This window comes from Lepidochelys olivacea (assembly GCF_965140295.1).
Source record: "Lepidochelys olivacea isolate rLepOli2 genome assembly, chromosome: 6".
In the NCBI taxonomy this organism is placed as follows: domain Eukaryota; kingdom Metazoa; phylum Chordata; order Testudines; family Cheloniidae; genus Lepidochelys; species Lepidochelys olivacea.
The window spans coordinates 84,577,378-84,597,352 of NC_140416.1; the positions used below are offsets into that span (position 1 = coordinate 84,577,378).

The 19,975-nt window shown below is 40.9% G+C and overlaps 1 protein-coding gene across 1 annotated transcript in view; it reads left to right on the plus strand.

Moving 5' to 3' along the window:
• The window catches only part of TTC6 (tetratricopeptide repeat domain 6), a 132,963-nt gene that overhangs the window by 37,502 nt on the left and 75,486 nt on the right, over positions 1-19,975 (plus strand). Inside the window, exons 7-11 of the mRNA XM_084629936.1 lie at positions 1,812-1,971; positions 4,914-5,018; positions 7,987-8,091; positions 9,681-9,743; positions 18,606-19,033. Coding sequence (XP_084486062.1) covers positions 1,812-1,971; positions 4,914-5,018; positions 7,987-8,091; positions 9,681-9,743; positions 18,606-19,033 — 861 coding nt within the window. The remainder of the gene's footprint in view (positions 1-1,811; positions 1,972-4,913; positions 5,019-7,986; positions 8,092-9,680; positions 9,744-18,605; positions 19,034-19,975) is intronic.

Below are 19,975 nucleotides of genomic sequence, written 5' to 3' on the forward strand. Positions count from 1 at the left end.
TGATTCCCTTGCTGTCCAGAGTTTTGTTCAAAGTCAAACAAGACCATGCTCATCTCATCCTTATAGCACCAATGTGACCTCGACAATACTGGTTCTTGACCCTACTGACCTTGTCAGTCAAGCCCCTGTCTCTCCCATTGGATCTAGATGTGATTTTGCAGGACCGCGGCTGCCTGCTCCATCCTAGCCTAGAAGCCCTCCAACTGACAGAATGGATGCTTCATTGCTAATGCATTGTTAACACAGCTTTGGAGAATCCTGTTCTAAGGATGTCCCTGAAGTGCTTCTGAATAGCAGAAAACCCTCAACTAGGGGCATGTACCGTAGTAAATGGAAGTGCTTCTCCATTTCATCCTGTCAGAAAGGCATATCCCCAGAGCATGCACCCCTGAATCTTGTACTGGACTGTCTTCTATACCTAAAGCATCAGAGTTTGGAGATTAGCTCTGTAAGAGTACATCTGGCAGCTATCTCAGCCTTCCACATTTTGGTGGATAATAAATCCCCTTTCTTCAACCCATTGTTACCAAATTCCTAAAGAGTTTGATCAGATTGTACCCACATGCCGAAGATCCTATCCCTCCTTGGAATCTGAACTTGGTTCTAGCAAAGTTAATGGGACTGCGATTTGAACCCCTTGAAACTTGCTCTCTATGAAGGTAGCATTTTTACTTGCCATTATCTCAGCCAGAAGGGTGGGCAAGTTGAGAGCTCTAGTGTCAGAGCTTCCCTATCCAGTTTTCCATAGGATAAAATTTGTCTCTGCCCTCACCCAAAATTTGTCATCAAGTTAGTCTTTAATTTTCATGCTAACCAGGCAGTCTTTTTGCCTACATTCTTCCCGATACCCCATGTGCATAGAGATGAGGAAAGACTTCATTTGTTCGATGTGAGAAGGGCTTAAGCTTTTTATCTGAAGAGTACTACGTTCTTTAGAATCTCCACGCAGCTGTTCATTACGGTTATGGACAGGGTTAAGTTTTCACTTAGAGAATCTCATCCTGGATCTCTGTGCATTTGTTTATGCTACCAGTTGCTGGAGTATTGATGCATTCTATTAAAGCATAGGCAACTCCAGTGGCTTTCTTGACACAAGTGCTGATCATAGCTATTTGTAAATCAGAAACTTGGTAATCAGTTTACACTTTTGCTTCTCATTATGCCATTTCCCATCAGTCCAGGGACAATACCATTTTTTGATAGGTGGTCCTTCAATCACTATTCAGGTAGACTCCGAGTTCACCTCTATGTTTGTCTGCTTGTGAGTCACCTACAGTGGAATGAACATGTGCAAGGACTCAAAGAAATAAAAACTGTTACCTACCTTTCTGTAACTGTTGTTCCTCGACATGTTTTGCACATGTCCATTCCACGACTTGCCCTCCTTCCCCTCTCTATCAAAATCACCTAGTACGAAGGAACTGAGGGGAGTTAGGGGGAGCTCCGTTCTCTTATACCAGCATGCAATAGTGTATGCAACAGAGGGAGTTCAAGCCGCCCCAACAGATACCACTGAGGAAAAAAGTTCTCCGACAACTGTGCATACAGTGCACACGCACCTACAGTAGAATGGACACATGCAACACATCTTGAAGAACACCAGTTACCCAAAGGCAGGTAACCATTTTATTCCTGACATCTCCCCTTCTAAGGAAAGAACTTGAGTAATTTTATTTATTTATTCCTTCACCTTTGGTTTAGTCACAAGGGAAACTAATTTAAAATTTGAATTAAGTAACATTACATTATTTTTCTTAATATTTCAAGTAACTGATATTTGAGTAGTTTATTCATGTTTTATTCCACTTTAGAATTTGTTATGATGGAGTTCCTGTTTCAGAACTATATCAGGATAATCAGAAAGATGGAATTAATGTTTTGCCTCCACATACATCAAAAAGTCTAACAGAATGGCAAAAAATAGCTGCCTATTATGTTGAAAAGCCACGACTGGAACTGTTAGGAGAGAAAGTAAGAACTAATTTTGATAAAAATGTACACTGTTTGTGCGGTTTTACAAATAATTACACAGAGCCTGAAAACAAATTCCTAAATCATTTTGTTAGTGTGTGTCATTCAGGAATTCAATGACACACACTAATGACACATTTTATGTGTCATTTATATGTTGTAATATGCAGTCTTTTATATGCTGTAATAAATCACCCTCATCCCCAGTTCTTTATATGAAATATTATTACATGGGGACATAGGAATTTCCCTACTCGATCAGACGTGGTCCCAGCATTCTGTTGCAGTCAGTGGCTAGTACCAGATGCTTCATAGGAAGGAGCAAGAATCCTTGGAACAGCTGGTTCCTAAAGAGGCTTCCTCTTAACCCCCAATAATTAGAGGTTGGCTTGTGCTCTGAAGTGTGAGGGCTTATATCCCATCCAACACTTAATTCAAAAAATATAATATCCTAACATAACTCTGGATATTATTGTTATCCATACATTTTTCTAAACTTTTTTTTTAATCCTCCTAAGCTGTTGGCCTCAATTATATCATGAGGCAATGAATTCCACATGCTGTGTGTGCATTTTGCTAAAAAGTATTTCTAAAATCTGTTTTAAATTTGGCAACTTATTATTTAAAGGGAAACTGCACTGGTTTTGGTTGCATTGAACAACAAATATTTAAGATGGTAAGAAATATTTGAGGCCATAGATAAACCAAAATGTTTGTTTTAAAGTAGGGCTGTCAAGCGATTAAAAAATTGATCTCGTTTAATCGCATGATTAATTGCACTGTTAATAATAGAATTCCATTTATTTAAATTTTTGGATGTTTTCTACATTTTCAAACATATTGATTTCAGTTACAACACAGAATACAAAGTGTACAGTGCTCACTTTATATTTATTTGTGATTACAAATATTTGCACTGTAAAAAACAAAAGAAATAGTATATTTAATTTGCCTAATACAAGTACTCTAGTGCAATATCTTTATCGTGAAAGTTGAACTTACAAATGTAGAATTATATAGAAAAAAAACTGCATTCAAAAATAAAACAATGTAAAACTTTAGAGCCTACAAATCTACCCAGTCCTGCTTCAGCCAATCGCTGAAATTTGGTTACATTTGCAGGAGATAATGCTGCCCGCTTCTTGTTTACAATATCACCTGAAAGTGAGAACAGGCGTTCGCAGGGCACTGTTGTAACCGGCGTTGCAAGATACTTATGTGCCAGATGCACTAAAGATTCATATGTCCCTTCATGGTTCAACCACCATGCTAGAGGATGTGTGCCCATGCTGATGACTGGTTCTGCTCGATAACGAAAGCAGAGCGGACCAAAGCATATTCATTTTCATCATCTGAGTCAGATGCCACCAGCAGAAGGTTGATTTTCTTTTTTGGTGGTTCGGATTCTGTAGTTTCCACATCAGAATGTTGCTCTTTTAAGACTTCTGAAAGCATGCTCCACACCTCATCCCTCTCAGATTTTGAAGGCACTTCAGATTCTTAAACCTTGAGTGGAGTGCTGTAGCTATTTCTAGAAATTTCACATTGATACCTTCTTTGGTTTTGTCAAATTTGCTGTGAAAGTGTTCTTAAAACGAACATGTGCTGGGTCATCCTCTGAGAATGCTATAACATGAAATATATGGCAGAATGTGGGTAAAACAGAACAGGAGACATACAATTCTCCCTCAAGGAGTTCAGTCACAAATTTAATTAATGCGCTATTTTTTTAATGAGCATCATCAGCATGGAAGCATGTCTTCCAGAATGGTGGTTGAAACATGAAGGAGCAGATGAACGTTTAGCATATCTGGCATGTAAATACCTTGCAACGCTGGCTACAGAAGTGTAATGCAAACGCCTGTTCTCGCTTTCACGTAACTTAAATAAGAAGCAGGCAGCAGCATCTCCCGTAAATGTAAACAAACTTGCTTGTCTTAGCGACTGACTGAACAAGAAGTAGAACTGAGTGGATGTATAGGCGCTAAAGTTTTACACTGTTTTGGTTTTGAGTGCAGTTATGTAACAAAAAAATCTACATTTGTAAGTTACACTTTCACAATAGAGATTGCACTTCAGTACTTGTATGAGGTGAATTGAAAAATACTATTTCTTTTGTTTATCATTTTTACAGTGCAAATATTTGTAATAAAAATAATATAAAGTGAGCACTGTACACGTTGTATTCTGTGCTGTAATAGAAATCAATATATTTGAAAATGTAGAAAAACATCCAAAAATATTTAATACATTTCAGTTGGTATTGTTTAACAGTGCAATTAATTGCGATTAATTTTTTTAATCACAATTAATTTTTTTGAGTTAATTGCGTGAGTTAACTGCGATTAATCGACAGCCCTACTTTAAAGTTTTATAAAGCTAAGTTTTTAAGTAGAGTGATCATGTCTGAGCCAAATGCTGGAACCTGCCATCTTCTGAAAAGTTATATCATTTGTAACAATGGCAGTGTGTGAGACATGAGAATCTGCTAGTCGGTTTCTTATCTGCTTTAGTATTGATTTAGCAATAAGAAGGAAAACTTCTAATATTTACAATTGAAAATGTTTGTTTTAAGTATTAGGGTTTCTTTTAATTGTTAAATTATTAGTAAAACAAGTTAGAAACTTGTAGTTCCTTCTTGTTGCTAGTGCCAAAAATGACCTCACTTTTCTGCATGATAGCCAATGCCAGCATTAGGTTGAGAAATGCCAATTAACAATTAATTAAAAATTTTAGAGAGCTACACTGAATAGTTTATTTTGGCGTAGAAGTGTGTTTCATCTCTTGAAATTTCATTATTCTGGTTGCAGCTTTCCTCAAAAGCATATTAAGTGAACTTTGGCATTTTTTCACCAAACAGTTATATTCAGATAATAATAATATAAAGACATTTAATGTTTAGCTTGGTTTTAGTAGCTAACTGTAGTTTGTTGGTTTTGAAGGTTTCTGTTTATCCAGGAACTCTAAAAATGTTTTGGGCTCCAGCTCCACCAAAATTTTCTGCTCCACTATCTTTCATGAAGGAAACCTTATTTCCTACGTATGAGGTAAATATTTTAAATGTTTTCTGTGTATTGTTACCTTTTGAAGATGTATACCACTCTAATTGTAGTTATTTATACTACTATTTGTATTAGAGTTTCTGTATTAATATCTATAGATGATACTATGTATGATCTGTTGTTATAGTATGTATTGCATAATTTGCTGTGGTTTTAAGTTCAGTTTCTGAAATAATAGAATTTCCAGTAGTAATTATTCTATATGTTATAGTGGCCACCTTTGATATGGTATAGTGTTTATTTTAATTACATTGTAATATATATGACCTTTACCACTTAATGCTTTTATATGCTAGTACGTTGTTTTTAAATGTGTGTTTTTTCTTTTAATAAAACTTATAAAGCTACTTTACATGAAGTCGCTTGTACAGAATCCTATCACTGGTTCCTATTAAAATGTGATAACCCCTCCTCCCCGCTCCCCAGCATTTTAGACAGAGAAAACAATTTTAGAAAATGTCAGTGTTTTTTTTAAATTTTGTCAAGTTGTTGTACAATAAAATCTTCGTAATGCAAACATGTTTGACAGCCGACATGCCATCCAAGCTAATGGGCATATCTAATGCCTGGTGCTGGCACTCAAAGTCATTACTCTGCACCTTCGCTGGGACCAGTGGCTATAGAGAAGCCAGCAATCCATATACAATATCCAGTGCAAGAGATGCAGTAAAAAGAGGCATTCTTTCTTATGCATAGGGGAGTCTACAGCAGGAACAGACCTGGGATAGTTAGCTCCTTTGCCAGTCCCTCTCAGTCTCATCATGAGGGGGTACAGCCAGAGTGAGCTGTGCTCTGCCTATCCCTAACTGTTAGTGCGTTGAGGACCATTTCCTGTGGCATAAATTACTAAGGCCATGGAGGAGCTGTTTAGAGAATCAGGGAGCACCAGCCAGCTTGGTGGTAGCTTCACTTGCTGTCACACCAAATAGATTTTGACCATAACAGAGCATCTGCCTGCAGTGTCTGCACATCTTAAATGTGAACTAAATAGCAATTCTATAAAAACTTTAGTAGGGCTGTCGATTAATCGCAGTTAACTCATGTGATTAACTAAAACTGGAAATCATCTTCTGGAAATCATCTAGAAATCCATCTTTCTACATTTGGAATTCCATCAGAAATCCATCTTTCTACATTTTCAAATATATTGATTTCAGTTACAACACAGAATACAAAGTGTACAGTGCTCACTTTATCTTATTTTTTATTATAAATATTTGCACTGTAAAAATGATAAAATAAATAGTATTTTTCAATTCACTTCATACAAGTACTGTAGTGCAATCTCTTTATTATGAAAGTACAACTTACAAATGTAGATTTTTTTTTGTTACATAACTGCGCTCAAAAACAAAACAATGTAAAGCTTTAGAGCCTACAAGTCCACTCAGTCCTACTTCTTGTTCAGCCAACCACTCAGACAAACAAGTTTGCTTACATTTGCAGGAGGTAATGCTGCCCGCTTCTTGTTTACCCTGTCACCTGAAAGTGAGAACAGGCATTTGCATGGAACTTTTGAAGCTGGCATTGCAAGGTATTTACATGCCAGATATGCTAAACATTAATATGCCCCTTCATGCTTCGGCCACCATTCCACCGGACATGCTTCCATGCTGATGATGCTCGTTTAAAAAAAAAAGCGTTAATTAAATATGTGACTGAACTTCTTGGGGGAGAATTGCATGTCTCCTGCTCTGTTTTACACACATTCTGCCATAGATTTCATGTTATAGCATACTCGGGTGATGACCCATCACCTGGTCATTTTAAGAACACTTTAACTGCAGATTTGACAAAATACAAAGAAGGTACCAATGTGAGATTTCTAAAGACAGCTACAGCACTCCACCCAAGGTTTTAGAATTTGAAGTGCCTTCGAAAATCTGAGAGGGAGGAACATGCTTTCAGAAGAGTTAAAAGAGCAACACTCTGATGCGGAAACTACAGAACGTGCACCACCAAAAAAGAAAATCAACCTTCTGCTGGTGGCAATTGTCTTAGATAATGAAAATGAACACGCATTGGTCTGCACCGCTTTGGATCATTATCGAGCAGAACTCGTCATTGGCCTGGGCATATGCCCTCTGGAATGGTGGTTGAAGCATGAAAGGACATATGAATCTTTAGTGCCTCTGGCATGTAAGTATCTTGTGACGCCGGCTACAACAGTGCCATGTGAACGCCTGTTGTCGCTTTCACGTGACATTGTAAACAAAAAGCGGGCAGCATTACTGCCTGCAAATGTAAACAAACTTATTTGTTTGAGTGACTGGCTGAACAAGAAGTAGGACTGAGTGGACTTGTAGGCTCTAAATTTTTACATTGTTTTATTTTTGAGTGAAGTTATTTTTTGTACATAATTCTATATTTGTAAGTTCAACTTTCATGATAAAGATATTGCACTAAAGTATTTGTATTAGGTGAATTGAAAAATACTATTTATTTTGACAGGTTTCAGAGTAGCAGCCGTGTTAGTCTGTATTCACAAAAAGAAAAGGAGTACTTGTGGCACCTTAGAGACTAACAAATTTATTCCACTGAATGCATCCGATGAAGTGAGCTGTAGCTCATGAAAGCTTATGCTCAAATAAATTTGTTAGTCTGTAAGGTGCCACAAGTACTCCTTTACTATTTATTTTGGTTTTTTACAGTGCAAATATTTGTAATGAAATAATATAAAGTGAGCACTGTACACATTGTATTCTGTTCTGTAATTGAAATCAGTATATTTTAAAAGTAGAAAATATCCAAAAATATTTTAAAAAATAATTAATTACAATTAATTGCACTGTTGAACAACAATAGTATACAATTTATTTAATCGCTTGACAGCCCTAAACTTTAGATTAGCTATAGTATGTTCTTTAGTAATTGGCATATTGCTATATTTACTGTAGCTGACTAAAATTTTAATAGTAATGTAAAATTAATAGTAAATACGTTAATATTACAGAGCAATGTTATTGAGGGTGTTGTAACTGAAGACTTTTCTGCTGACCTTCAAGATGAAGAAGACTCAGAGTCTGAGGATGATCTTGACATCTACAATTATATGGTGGTATGTATGTATCTCAGTAAGATAGCTTTCAATTTAAATTATTTCCAGTTGCTTCCTTTTCAAGAGTTAAGGGCTTACCAAAAACATTTGTAATCTTTGGATAAATCTGTTACACTCAAAGATACTTTTTGTCAGTCAACTGTTTCCCTGTCTTTCCCCCTTCTGGTCCCAGCCAGGAACTGCCATGCTTAGCCCCTGCAACTCCTTTTATCTGAGGCTGCTGTGCTCTGATTGGCTTCTTCCCTGCAGTCTTTCTAGGCAGCCTGGAGGACCAACCTTCATTGCTCCTTTCCTGGGGCAAGGTGTGGTAGGACTGAGAGGCCTCCAGCAGGGAGCCTCAAAGGTCCTGGTTCACCCTGTCACACTACTATAAAAGTATTATATGATACTGTAGAATTCTCTGTAATGCAATTAACAGTTGTTTTGGAAAGAAGTGTAACTGAAAGGAGTTTATCATCCAAGGTTTGTCTTCACTAGAAAGGTAGGTTGTGTTAGAACACAATTTTGAGTCATGTTATCTCACGTGCTGTTAAGCATGGCTTTGCAGTCAAGGATCTCTGTGTTTAACATTGTGTCAGCTGATTGTGGGTAAACTACTGGAACCATATATTTAACCATGACAAGCTGACACAATGTTAAACATGCCTTGTCCCTGAGTTTACTGTCTACTGCAAAGCAGCATTTAACATCAGGTTAACTAATACAACTCCTGAAAGGCATGTTCTAACTTAATTTAATTTTCAAGTGAAGAATAGCCCTTTAATGACATCACTGCACATTCTGGCCTGACCAGGCGCTCAGCAGGCATACATGCTGCTGCTGGGACAATTGCATTAGCTCATTGGAACATACCTACTGAAAAGTAGTATATACCTGAGCTTCATCCAACTCAAGCTCACGTGCAAAACTGCGATGGTAGTCTCAACAGAATTAAGGCAGAATAATTTTCCAAATGAATGGTCTATGTGATAGTTAGATGTGCTAATTGGTAAATATAAAACATATGAGGTCACTATTAAGTTTTTGCATTAGATTATGAATTGGATGCAGTTGCTTTTTTATACCTGTTGAAGTGAATACCCTATAGACTATTGGAGTATGTCATTGACCACATTGTAGGTAATGTGAAGGTAGGAAGGAATGTTAGAGACTTTACCTTTAGCTTCTTATTTACATGCTTTCAAGATTTAAGGGAGGTGAGTGTGTCCTCATGCAACCTAAGATATTAAACTAACTAAATATTTTGTTTGTGGTAATATTTTATGGTGTGTACTTAATAACATAACTAGAGCTATATTAAGCTCTATATCTAACAAGAAAACCAAGATTTGATGATAAGAAATATGTGTAACATAGTCACTTAATGTTTTTTTGCTCTTGTTTTAATTTTAACTTTGTAATCCTAGCGTTGTGTTAACATAGTTTTTGCATAAATTCATATTATAAAACCAGCTCTAAAACAGAAAATTTGTCAGGAAGAACTATCATTCTTATTGAAAATTGTGTAATTAAGAATGGAGTAAATGAAGACTCCACTTTTACTCGGCATGGACTATGATAGACCTATTTTCATTTTATTTTATTTGTAGGCAAAAAGCACACTAAGAAGAAGCCATTCCTGCCTAGATTTTTATGCTTCTGAAAAATTAAAGGTACTGTAATTTAGTCACTTTTATTTATTTTTTCCTTTAGATTTTATAGACCAGCTTTTATCCTTTTGGTGCTTGATTGTTTCAATCTCCAGTAAATTTTAAGAAAGAAAACTTCCAGCATAATAATTCTGTATAAGAAATATTTACAGTTAACTGCTTTTCTAAAGTTTTCCTTTCTGCTTAAATTTAAAAAAATGAGATTAAATCAAAGTTCTCTTTCAAGTGGATTGCATGGAATCTTTTAATATCAAAATAGAAAGCTGGAGGTCTGTATTGAGAGTCTCCTGTTGACTTCAGAGGGAATTGGCTAATGCCTTTATTCATGTGAGTAGTCTTTACCTACTTAATCACATATAAGTTGGACAAGATCTGTGAGTAAAGGTTTGCTTCTTAGATTCTAACCAGATTGGAATAGCAACATTGTGGATTTTTTTATATCTGTAAAGTGCCATGCATATTTAAGGTACTATAGAAATAAATAATATTTCTAGCAACCTGACAAATTGCATAAGACAGCAATAAATTATGCATATTTTGTTTACCAATCATGCAACCTATGCAAGACTTTGACCTTAACAGCATTATAAGGGTAATATTTTATTAAGGCAGATCAGTTTGTGGACTCTATTTAAGATGACGCTTTCCTGCCAGGGAAGGGATTGTGAATAGATTGCAGGGAATGTAACGTGGTGCCTGGAAGGGGTGTGTGTGTATGGTGGGGAGGAGAATGTGAAAGCAACTGGCAAGAGGTAGGGCTTCCCACTTCCTTGGGAAGTCAACTCCCAAGCTGGCTTGGGAATCTTGGTGCTCTGGGGTACCCAACACTGGGGCAAGTAGCCTCAGCAGTTGCTTACTGAAACTGACATTCTTGTTAGTTTCACTGCTGCACTACTGCTGGACCTGGGAATTTATTTCATTTCAGGAACACAATATGTTGCTGTTTCTGAAACATTTTTTAGGGTTTCTGATTTGCAAGAAATTTTTAAAAATTTGGTTTTGTTGTTCAGAATTAAACCAAATATTGAAATGCTAAAATGTATTGGGTGTTACGACGCATGGTTCTCAAACCCAGGCCTGCAGCGTTCATGGTAGCAGCCAGTTTTCAACCTTCCATCTAGCTGTCTGCTGACAATCACTCACCTGGACCCATAAAGCTCATCCCCAGTGTGAGGTTTGGAACCTGAGGTTTGATTGGCAGAGTCTCAGAGGGGCTGATTGGCCTGCTCCACCTTGCTCTGGACTTTCTGCCTTGTGCTTCCTGCAACTGCTCCGCCTGCTTGATTTCCTGGCATCCTGACTTGGCTTGACTCCAGGCATCTGACTTGTGGTTCCTGGCTTATGGTTTTGCTTCAGCCTCTGACCCTCGTGTATCCTGACCTGGCCTGACTCTTGTTCCTGATTCATGATTCTGATGTCCAGTTTGTCTTCTGTCTCTGATGCCAAGGTATCCTGACCTAGCCTGACTCTGGTTCCCAACTTGTGGTTCTGATCTCCAGTTTGCCTCCTACTTCTGATCTCCTGGTATTGTGGCCCAGCGGACTTTTAACTTGTCTTGTGACTGCCGACTCTGGCTCTGACCACTAAGTCTGGCTGCCTGTGACCAAGATGTGACAGGTTATTTGGACCAGACTAACCCTGCAGAGCAAGAAGGATGAAACCCAGCAGCACCACCAGAAGCACCGGAGTTGCTCAAATGGGCCCTCTCCCTTCAGGCAGATCATCAAGAACTGCAGGCCCAAGTTGCACCGCTGACCTCAGACAACCAGCAGCTGCAGGAGCAAGTGAGGCAGCTCAGTATGAAAAATACTGTGCAGCTAACACAGCCTGCAGTGCCTTGCCCTGAACAGGGGCTTGTGATACCCTTGCCTGAACGGTTCGATGGGAACCCCCAGTTGTTCCAGGGATTCATGAACCAATGGTGCCTTATGTTTCTGATACATCCCCAAATATATGCCTCTAATTGGGCCAAGATAGCCTTGGTAATCAGCCTGCTGACAGGAGATGCATTAGACTGGGCCTCCCTGCAGCTGGTAGTCCCATATCCCAGTGCTGTCAAACTGGGTTGGCTTTTTCTATTTGATGTCAACCATCTTCCATGACCCAGCTCAAATGACAGAGGCCATCCTGAGGGACTCCAGCAGAGGCACAGCACAGTGGCCTCCTTAGCGGTGCACTTCCACCGCCTCCCAGCGGATACAGAGTGGAATGAAGCAGCGCAGCTGTACTAGTTCCAGTTGAGCTTGTGGGAAGAAATCAAAGATGAACTGGCCCACGTAGAGAAACCTACAGGCTTAGATGCCTTGCGGACCTTACCATCCACACAGATAATTGGTTGCAAGAACAAAGGGAGGAGAAAAGAGGTTTCCTGCAGCCCTCCTATCTGTGAACTGTGACTTTCTCTATTGCCCGTGAAACCAGTCTGGCTCATCAGTGATTTACAGCTGAAGAAAAGGAACAGCTTCGTCAATGCCATCTGTGCTTCTACTATGGTGAACCTGGCCACCCTATCTCAGCCTGGACAGTATGAATGCCGAGGAGCATGGGAAACAAGCTGGTCCAGGCATGGTGGTGGGAACAAGCTTGGGCCTTTAGAGAAGAGAACTTCCCCATATCCTAGTCCCTTACTGACACACATCCTGAGCCCTATCCAGGGGCTTCTCATTTGCGGTGCCTGTCCAGCTGCACATCCTGGGGGACCCACAACAGATGTCCCTTGAACAGGCCCTCATCAATTTTGGAGCAGCAGACAATTTAATGGATGCAGCTACAGCTTGGGCCATACAGATTCCTGCTGCACAAGGCCATGCCTGACATGATTGAAACTCTTGATGAAACTGTCTTCATGTCTAGTTGTGGAAGATACTCTCCCAATGGAGACCATTATTGAGGGATACAGAAAAATAATGCAATTCCCTGCATGTTCCCAGATCTTTGGCATCTCCTGGCTGCATCTTATTCACTGGCGAGAGCAGAAGGTCATTTTCCTGTCAGAATTTGGTGGACAGCATGGTCAGGGACAAGTGAATGTTGTATCCAAACCCAAGTAGGCTCAAGTAGGTGTAGTCGCTTCCATTGAAACACTTGCTGGGGGAATGATGGAACTTACCTCCCAAGCACCAGAACTATGTCTTTGAGAATAACAATGCAGAAAGCCTCCCTCCACGTTGGGACAATTACTGAGCCCTAAATATGATAACAATCTGGAACCATTACCCACTACCCTGATCCCTGAGTTCTTGGACCATGTGGAGGCTGCCCGCATATTCACTATACTGGATCTCCAGAGAGTTTACAGTCTCATCTATATCTGAGAAGGGGATATATGGAATACTGCCTTTCAGACCTGATACAAGACATGATACAAGCTTTGATTGTGGAAGCCATTTCTAGTATGGCAATCGGGGCAGTCCTCTCCCAAAGGCATGAACCTGAAAAAATACTGCACCCCATCTCCTACTGTTTGAGGAAGCTTACCCCTGCAGAGAGAAACTATAAAATCTTGGAGAAGCAGCTCCTGGCAATTAATACTGCCTTTGAAGAGTGAGGACACTACTTGGAGGGGGTCTGTCTTCAGATCCAAGTGTTTACTGATCATAAGAACCTGAAGTACCTGTGCCAGGCCAAGGCCCTAAACCAACAACAGCTTTTGTAGGCCCTATTTTTCTCCTTGTTCAACTTTATCGTGACGTACCAGTTGGGAACTAGAAATGGCAAGGCCAACGCTTTGTCCTGAAGATGTGGCTGTGACTCAGCAGGGCCCCAGTCCAGAACCAGCCAACATACTCAAATCCCATAATGATGTTCTATTCTATGATTCTTTGCATGGGTTTACCCTCTCTGGGTGAAACCACCTGACTCTGCATAAACTATGTAGTCTGCCTTCATGGTCTCTAGTATCACATCACTTCTGACTTGGGACCTCAGTTTACTGCCTGTTTCTGACATGAAGCCCTTCATTAAACAGGAGTCCATGTGCACCTGTCCTCTGCCTACCATCTTCAGTCTAACAGCCAAACAGAAAGAATCAACCAGATCCTCAAACGATACTTATGATGCCACATCAACCATTACCAGGATAACTGGTCTTCACTGTTTCCCTGTGCTGAGTACTTGTACAGTAATGCAGAACATGCATCCACAGGCCACAGCTCCTTCTTTATCAACTGTGGGTACCACCCCTGATGTCACCATAGCTACCCACATCTTCCGCCAACTCTGCATTGGACTTAGTACAATACATCTATCGCATACAAGATGAAGTGATGGGACACCTTGAAAAGGTGAAGGAAGACTACAAAAAGCATGTGGACAAGAGTAGATAACAGAGCCCTGCATGATCTGTAGGACAAAAGGTATGGCTTTCTACAGAGCACATCTGCATGGACAGATCCTCTCAGAAACTAGACCACCAATTCCTTGGCTTGTATTGGATATGGTGACAAATCAACCCAGTCACCTTCGAGCTCCAGCTCCCTTGATCCCTCAGAGTTCACCCCATGTTCCATGTCTTGCTTTTAAAACCATGCACTCCATAGAACCCAATCATTGCTCCTACCGGTGAAAGTACAGGGTCAGGAGGAATACATTGTTCATTAAGTTCTCGAGTCTAAGATCAAGTGGGGCAAATTATGGTACTTAACTGATTGAGAGGGTTACGGCTCAGAACAATGCACTTCGGAGCCAGCTGAAAACATTCATACTCCCATCCTGGTTTGGGTCTTCCATTGGAGCCATGCTGAGAAACCTGAACCCATGTCTCCTGGAGAGTGCCCTTGGGGGAAGGGGTGGTGATATGACCTGTGAGTCTTGAATCCAGGCCCACAGGGCTCATGGGAGCAGGCATACTTCAACCCTCTACCTAGCAGCCTGCTGACAATTCCTTACCTGGGACCCACAAAGCCCAGCCCCAGTGTGAGGCTCCATCCCTGAGGTCCAGCTGGCAGAGTGGCTGATTGGCCCACTGGACTTACTTAAGTCAGAAGCAGGAACAGGAAGCTGTCTGAACAGTTAGGCTCCACTCTGCTGCCCACTTCCCCAGCTTGATTTTTCTGGCATCCTGACCACGTTTGATTCTTGGCATATGACTTGTGGTTCTTGACTTCCAGTTTCGCTTCTGCCTCTGATGCTCTTGTATTCTGACCTGGTCTGACTCTGGTTCCTGACTCGTGGTTCTGATCTCCAGTTTGTCTCCTGCTTCTTACTTTCCGGTATCCTGACCAGCTGACTCTTCACTCCTATCTTGTGACTGCAGAATCTAGTTCTGACTGCTAGGTCTGGCCCACGACCTGGCCATGAGATTGGGGTTCTCAGGGCTTCCCAGCTTCCAGCCATAGAACCAGGAACTGAGCCCCAGTTAGAATCAGGGCTTCCAGGCTCCTTGCTGAGGAGCTGGGAGCCCTGGAAATCCTGAGAGCCCATGCCTGAGTCAGGTTTCCTGGACTGCCAGGCTCCCAGCTTAGCAGCAGGAAGCCTTGAACCCCTTGAAGCTCTGGCATAGCAGGGCTGCGCTTGAGCTGCGGACACTGGAAAGCTGGGGTACCTGGCCGCAGGGCAGGGCTACTCAGCAGTCTGTGTACATTTTTAAAATAGACCAGTGAATTGGTATTAACAGTGTAAAAACTTATGGCAAAGCATACTTTTATCACTGCAAATTGTACCTGATTTATAATTGTTCAATTTAAACACCAGCGTGTAACAGCTGGTCTGTATCCTGGATGTAATCAGGTTGTGGTTTTTCTGTTTACACAAACTATAGCAGTGTACCGTTCCCCTCAAACTTTGATTCCCTGTAGCACAAATTGCAATCCCTGCAACCTCAAGGTGGGGAGACTTTGTCTGGACTGGTGGGGAAGAAAGGGTGGTAGCTCCTTAAGGGGTACCCCCCTCAGATGTGTGGGGTCGGGGGAGAAGGCATCACCTCAGATCCTATTGGGATCCAGGAAGTGGACGGGTGGAAGCCCGCCCACTGCTAAAGGGTCTCCCCCCAGCCTAAGGGGGGGATCCACAGGACCTGGAAGCCAAGTGATTTCGGGGGACAACTAACAAAATAAAAGGAACAGGAGTGCGGTCAAAGGGAACCTGATGGGGACACCGAGAAGAGAACCCCAGACAGCGCCCACTGCTCCTTGAAGGCGTCAAGGGAGTTAGTGGATGCTGCCCAGAGGAACTCTGCCCGGACACGTGAACGGACGGAGGATCGGAAATAGGCCCCACAGTCACAGGAGTTTCCATTGGCCAACCTCCTCTCCCTGGTTTTATAGATGGCCATTTTAGCCAGAACCAGGAGGAGGTTGACCAGGAGGTCCCATTGCTTTGTGGGGCCACGGATAGGGAGTGCATAGATAGGGAGGTGAGGGGAAAAGTGTAGCCAGAAATGTAACAAAATATTTGTGAGGAGCCGGAATAGGGGCTGCAACCTGGCACACTCCAAGTAAATGTGTGCCAGGGTCTCCCTCGCGCTGCAGAAGGGGCAGGTGTCTGGGACAGGGGTAAACCGTGCCAAATACATGCCCGTGATCACGGCCCCATGAAGGAGCCGTCAACTGATATCCACGGCAAGCTTCAGGACCAGGGTAGAGTATAGGCTGGTCCACCAGGGTTCCTCACCCTTTAAAGGTGGCAGGAGGCCCTGCCACTTTGTGTCAGGGCGGGACACAAGGGTGAGGAAGTGAAGGGTGTGGAGCACGAGCATGTACAGATGTTTCCTTGGTGCGGTCTGGAAATGAACCAGCTGCAAGTCATGCAGTCGGCTCACAGTGAAGGGGTGGGGGGGGCGGTTGAGTCCACTGCGCAGGAGCCCGATGAAAAGGTCCGGAGGGCCTGGGGTGGAGGGTGGGCAGGGTGTGCCCTCTTGCAGGACCTGGTCGAGGTGGGCCCGAGCAGATGGTGGGCAGGCCAGTGGGGCTAAGATAAGCCATTGTCTTCTGCACATCTAGTGGAGGGTATATAAACCTTGTCCCTCCAGTCTGAGCCCCCTCCTATGCCCAGTTAGCAGCTCCCCACCCTCCCATCCCTGGGATTAGTAGAGGAGTGAGTTTTTGGTCTGCTGTGAGCATTGTGTTCTTCACCTTTTTGAGGACAGGAAAGGGATTTTTCTCTCACGGCCAGAGTTGCTAGAATGGGGTGGGATTTTTCATCTTCCCCAGGGCAACTCAGAGACCTAACAGGGTAAGCCTGGAGGTATGGGTCAAGTTTTATACAACTTAGCAGGTATAGGGTGTCCAGTGCAGGTACTCATCTCAAAGAGCATCCAGTTTCCTGATAAATCAGAATTGGAAGTGGATTTAGGGGAAGGATGTCACAGTTTAGGACAACTGCACTTGTATTCACCCTCTGTGGTCACTTGAAGACACCCACTCTACTCTCCCGGCTCCTCAGCCATCACCTCTCTTCCTCCTGACTGGGGTTTTTCCAGGCTGTATAGTTCCCTGCCTATACTCTGATATACCCAGCAAGCCAGATTGCCTTACCAGACTAGGGTCTGTGCTTTGTTTTCTTTCCAAAGGTTATGAACTGCTGTAATTGCCAGCAGTTACAAATTACCACAGCTCTTTCTAAGCAAGCACATTTAATCTTAAATTGAAAGCATTAGAGAGAAAACATATTCAAACAACAAAAGAACCTATGTGTATGCTGATAAGCGTACCAGAGATCACCGCCAACTGCAACAAGGACTCTTATAGGAGCCAGTCCTTCAAAGGGGTTTTTCTGTGGTTACAAGTTCATACCAGCCTTGGCTCAGAATGGGAACAACTATGAATAGTGCAGTCTTTTCTTGATACAGCATGGATCTTTGATGTTGGCCTCATGTAACAGGTGACCAGCAGGCAAATACCCTCTCCTCAGGGGGTAGCTTCAAAAGGCTGGGTATTTGCATAATTGGAGGTGGGGAATTTGCATTCATCTCCCATAGATACTTCCCAGAAAATTCACTTCATATGTCCCAATAGACTATTTTTGTCTGCCACACTGTTCAATATAGTTTTGATCATCCAGACCCACAATAATACATGAACTTTGCATTAATAAAATGTACTCCAAAGATACATACACTTGATTCAGTAAGGTTTTTCAAGGATAGTGCAGGAAATTGCCATGTCTTTGACAAACACATTCCCTAAAGTAGCTGGGGAACAGGCTTGGGACTCCTAATGTCTGGTACAATGAGGAGACAACCCTCTTTCCCCAGCTCATTAATCCTCATACAAGGGACAGTGATAGGGGTCACAGCAATGGGCTGAGACTAGCTGTGGAGGGGTAGGGTGGCTGATGGCAGCACTCGACCAGGTAGAAATCATTAAGGTAGGAATCATGGCCTGCATTGTACAAATTATCACCAGGTAGTTCCCAGATAAGTAATAAATTTTCGGCCTAATTAAACCACATTCCTCTCATCTTGTCTCTCTTTCCGTGTGTCTAGGACAAACAGTCTCTCACTAGTCCTGATTCCATGCCTGCCTCAATACACGTTTCTATGAATGGTGGCTCCACTGGTATAAATCTTTTGGTTTGAATAAAATTAAACTTGAATAAAAGAGATGAATTTTACATCTTCATCTCTGGTTCCTTGTAATACTTTGCTGTTAAGATTAACATCTGTCAGCTTCAAATAATGATGTATTACTGCATAGGCTTACATACTTTCAAAAACATGTTGACAAATGTAGATACAATATAGGTTTTTTTAGGTTAAATACTATTTTAAAAATGTTTTGAATAGAATCGCCTCTATGAAACTATGTATCTTTTTTATTATTTTTAAATTAAATACTAAAATCCAATCTACTAAAATTGTGTAAACGTAATACATAAATATTGTTTCAAATGAACATCAAATAAATTCAGCTTTCTTTTTTCTAACAGATAAGTTTTATTAAAAGATCAGTCTCTGCACCAGATATGTCTGCTTTCAAAGGCAAAACAGTGTTAAAGATTTCTGCTAATTTCAAAACCAGCATGAAAGAGTTGAAGGTTATGAAGGGACAGCTATCTGAGCGAGCGGCTGAGACGGAGATTGAGAAAAGCTCCCCTTCTAAGCACCTATTGACTAAAAGCTGTGATGAGTCTTTACCAGCACTGGTAGACTTACCAATGGAAAGAATACCTATTTTTAGAAGAGAAGAGGATACTGATGATGACATCGTTCTTGTTGAGAAAGCTCGAAAAGCTGGGATGAAGTACATTATTTTCCCAAAAAGAAAGAAAACAAAGAAATCAAAGAAAATGATAGACCGTGGAAAATTAGAAGCTATGGCTGAGGAATTAAAACAACCCTCAAAGATTCTTAAAAGGTTTTCTTTAATTAATGCATACTGCATTTGTAAACCATTTATTTAAATTTGTGGTCATATTTTTGATTTTTGTATTTAATCTTTTTGAATGTGAAGTGTTACTCTGAAACACAGGAATTATGTTCAGTTCATTAAAAAGGGAATCCTATACTTTAATTAATTAACTTATTTATAGAACAACAGTAGCCAGTGAATACTGAAGTTTAAAAAGTAGTGTGTTCAAAAGCTTAATCTAGTTGTTATAACAGCACAATTTAACCTGAGATTTCTTTCCTCTGAAAGAATAGAATGAAATCCTAGGCTGGATTAACGTCTTGTGTTCTGTGAGGTTGCACAGTTTATATCCAAGGGAAGGGGTTCTTTCTTTACTCTTCAGACTTCTTGCATCACTCTAAATATATTCATTGTCATTGCTTATTTTTATTCATTTTATTATATAGGATATAGAAGAGATATGACTTTAGGAAGCTATCAAGGATTTAAAAGGCCACAGATGCAGTAAAAGAATGTTAATATTCTTACTTAACAGTTTTGTATTAGTATATGAAATGGACAACAAATTAATTCTTAAGTCTGATGCATAGATCTTCACTTTTGGATTAAGTTGTGTGTGTGTGGGTTTGGGAGCTACTGAAAAAATGTACACTACCCGCTTGTGCACTGATTGATGAAAAATGTACACACACTGTATATAAATGGGTGCTCAATACTGGCCTTTCAGTTCAGTTTCTTCTTCCAGCTAATTGTTTGTCTCTGTAGCTATCTTTCATGGGCTGTTATGAGTTTGTGTTTCTTTTTTCCTTATGTTTAGCTCTTAGATTTTTCTCAACTAGCAAAACTGAGGACAGTGTGATTTACTGTGATGCTATGTTGAAGTGGTGGTAGGTTTTCAAGATAACCTTATAAACAGAAAGAAAAGGAGTACTTGTGGCACCTTAGAGA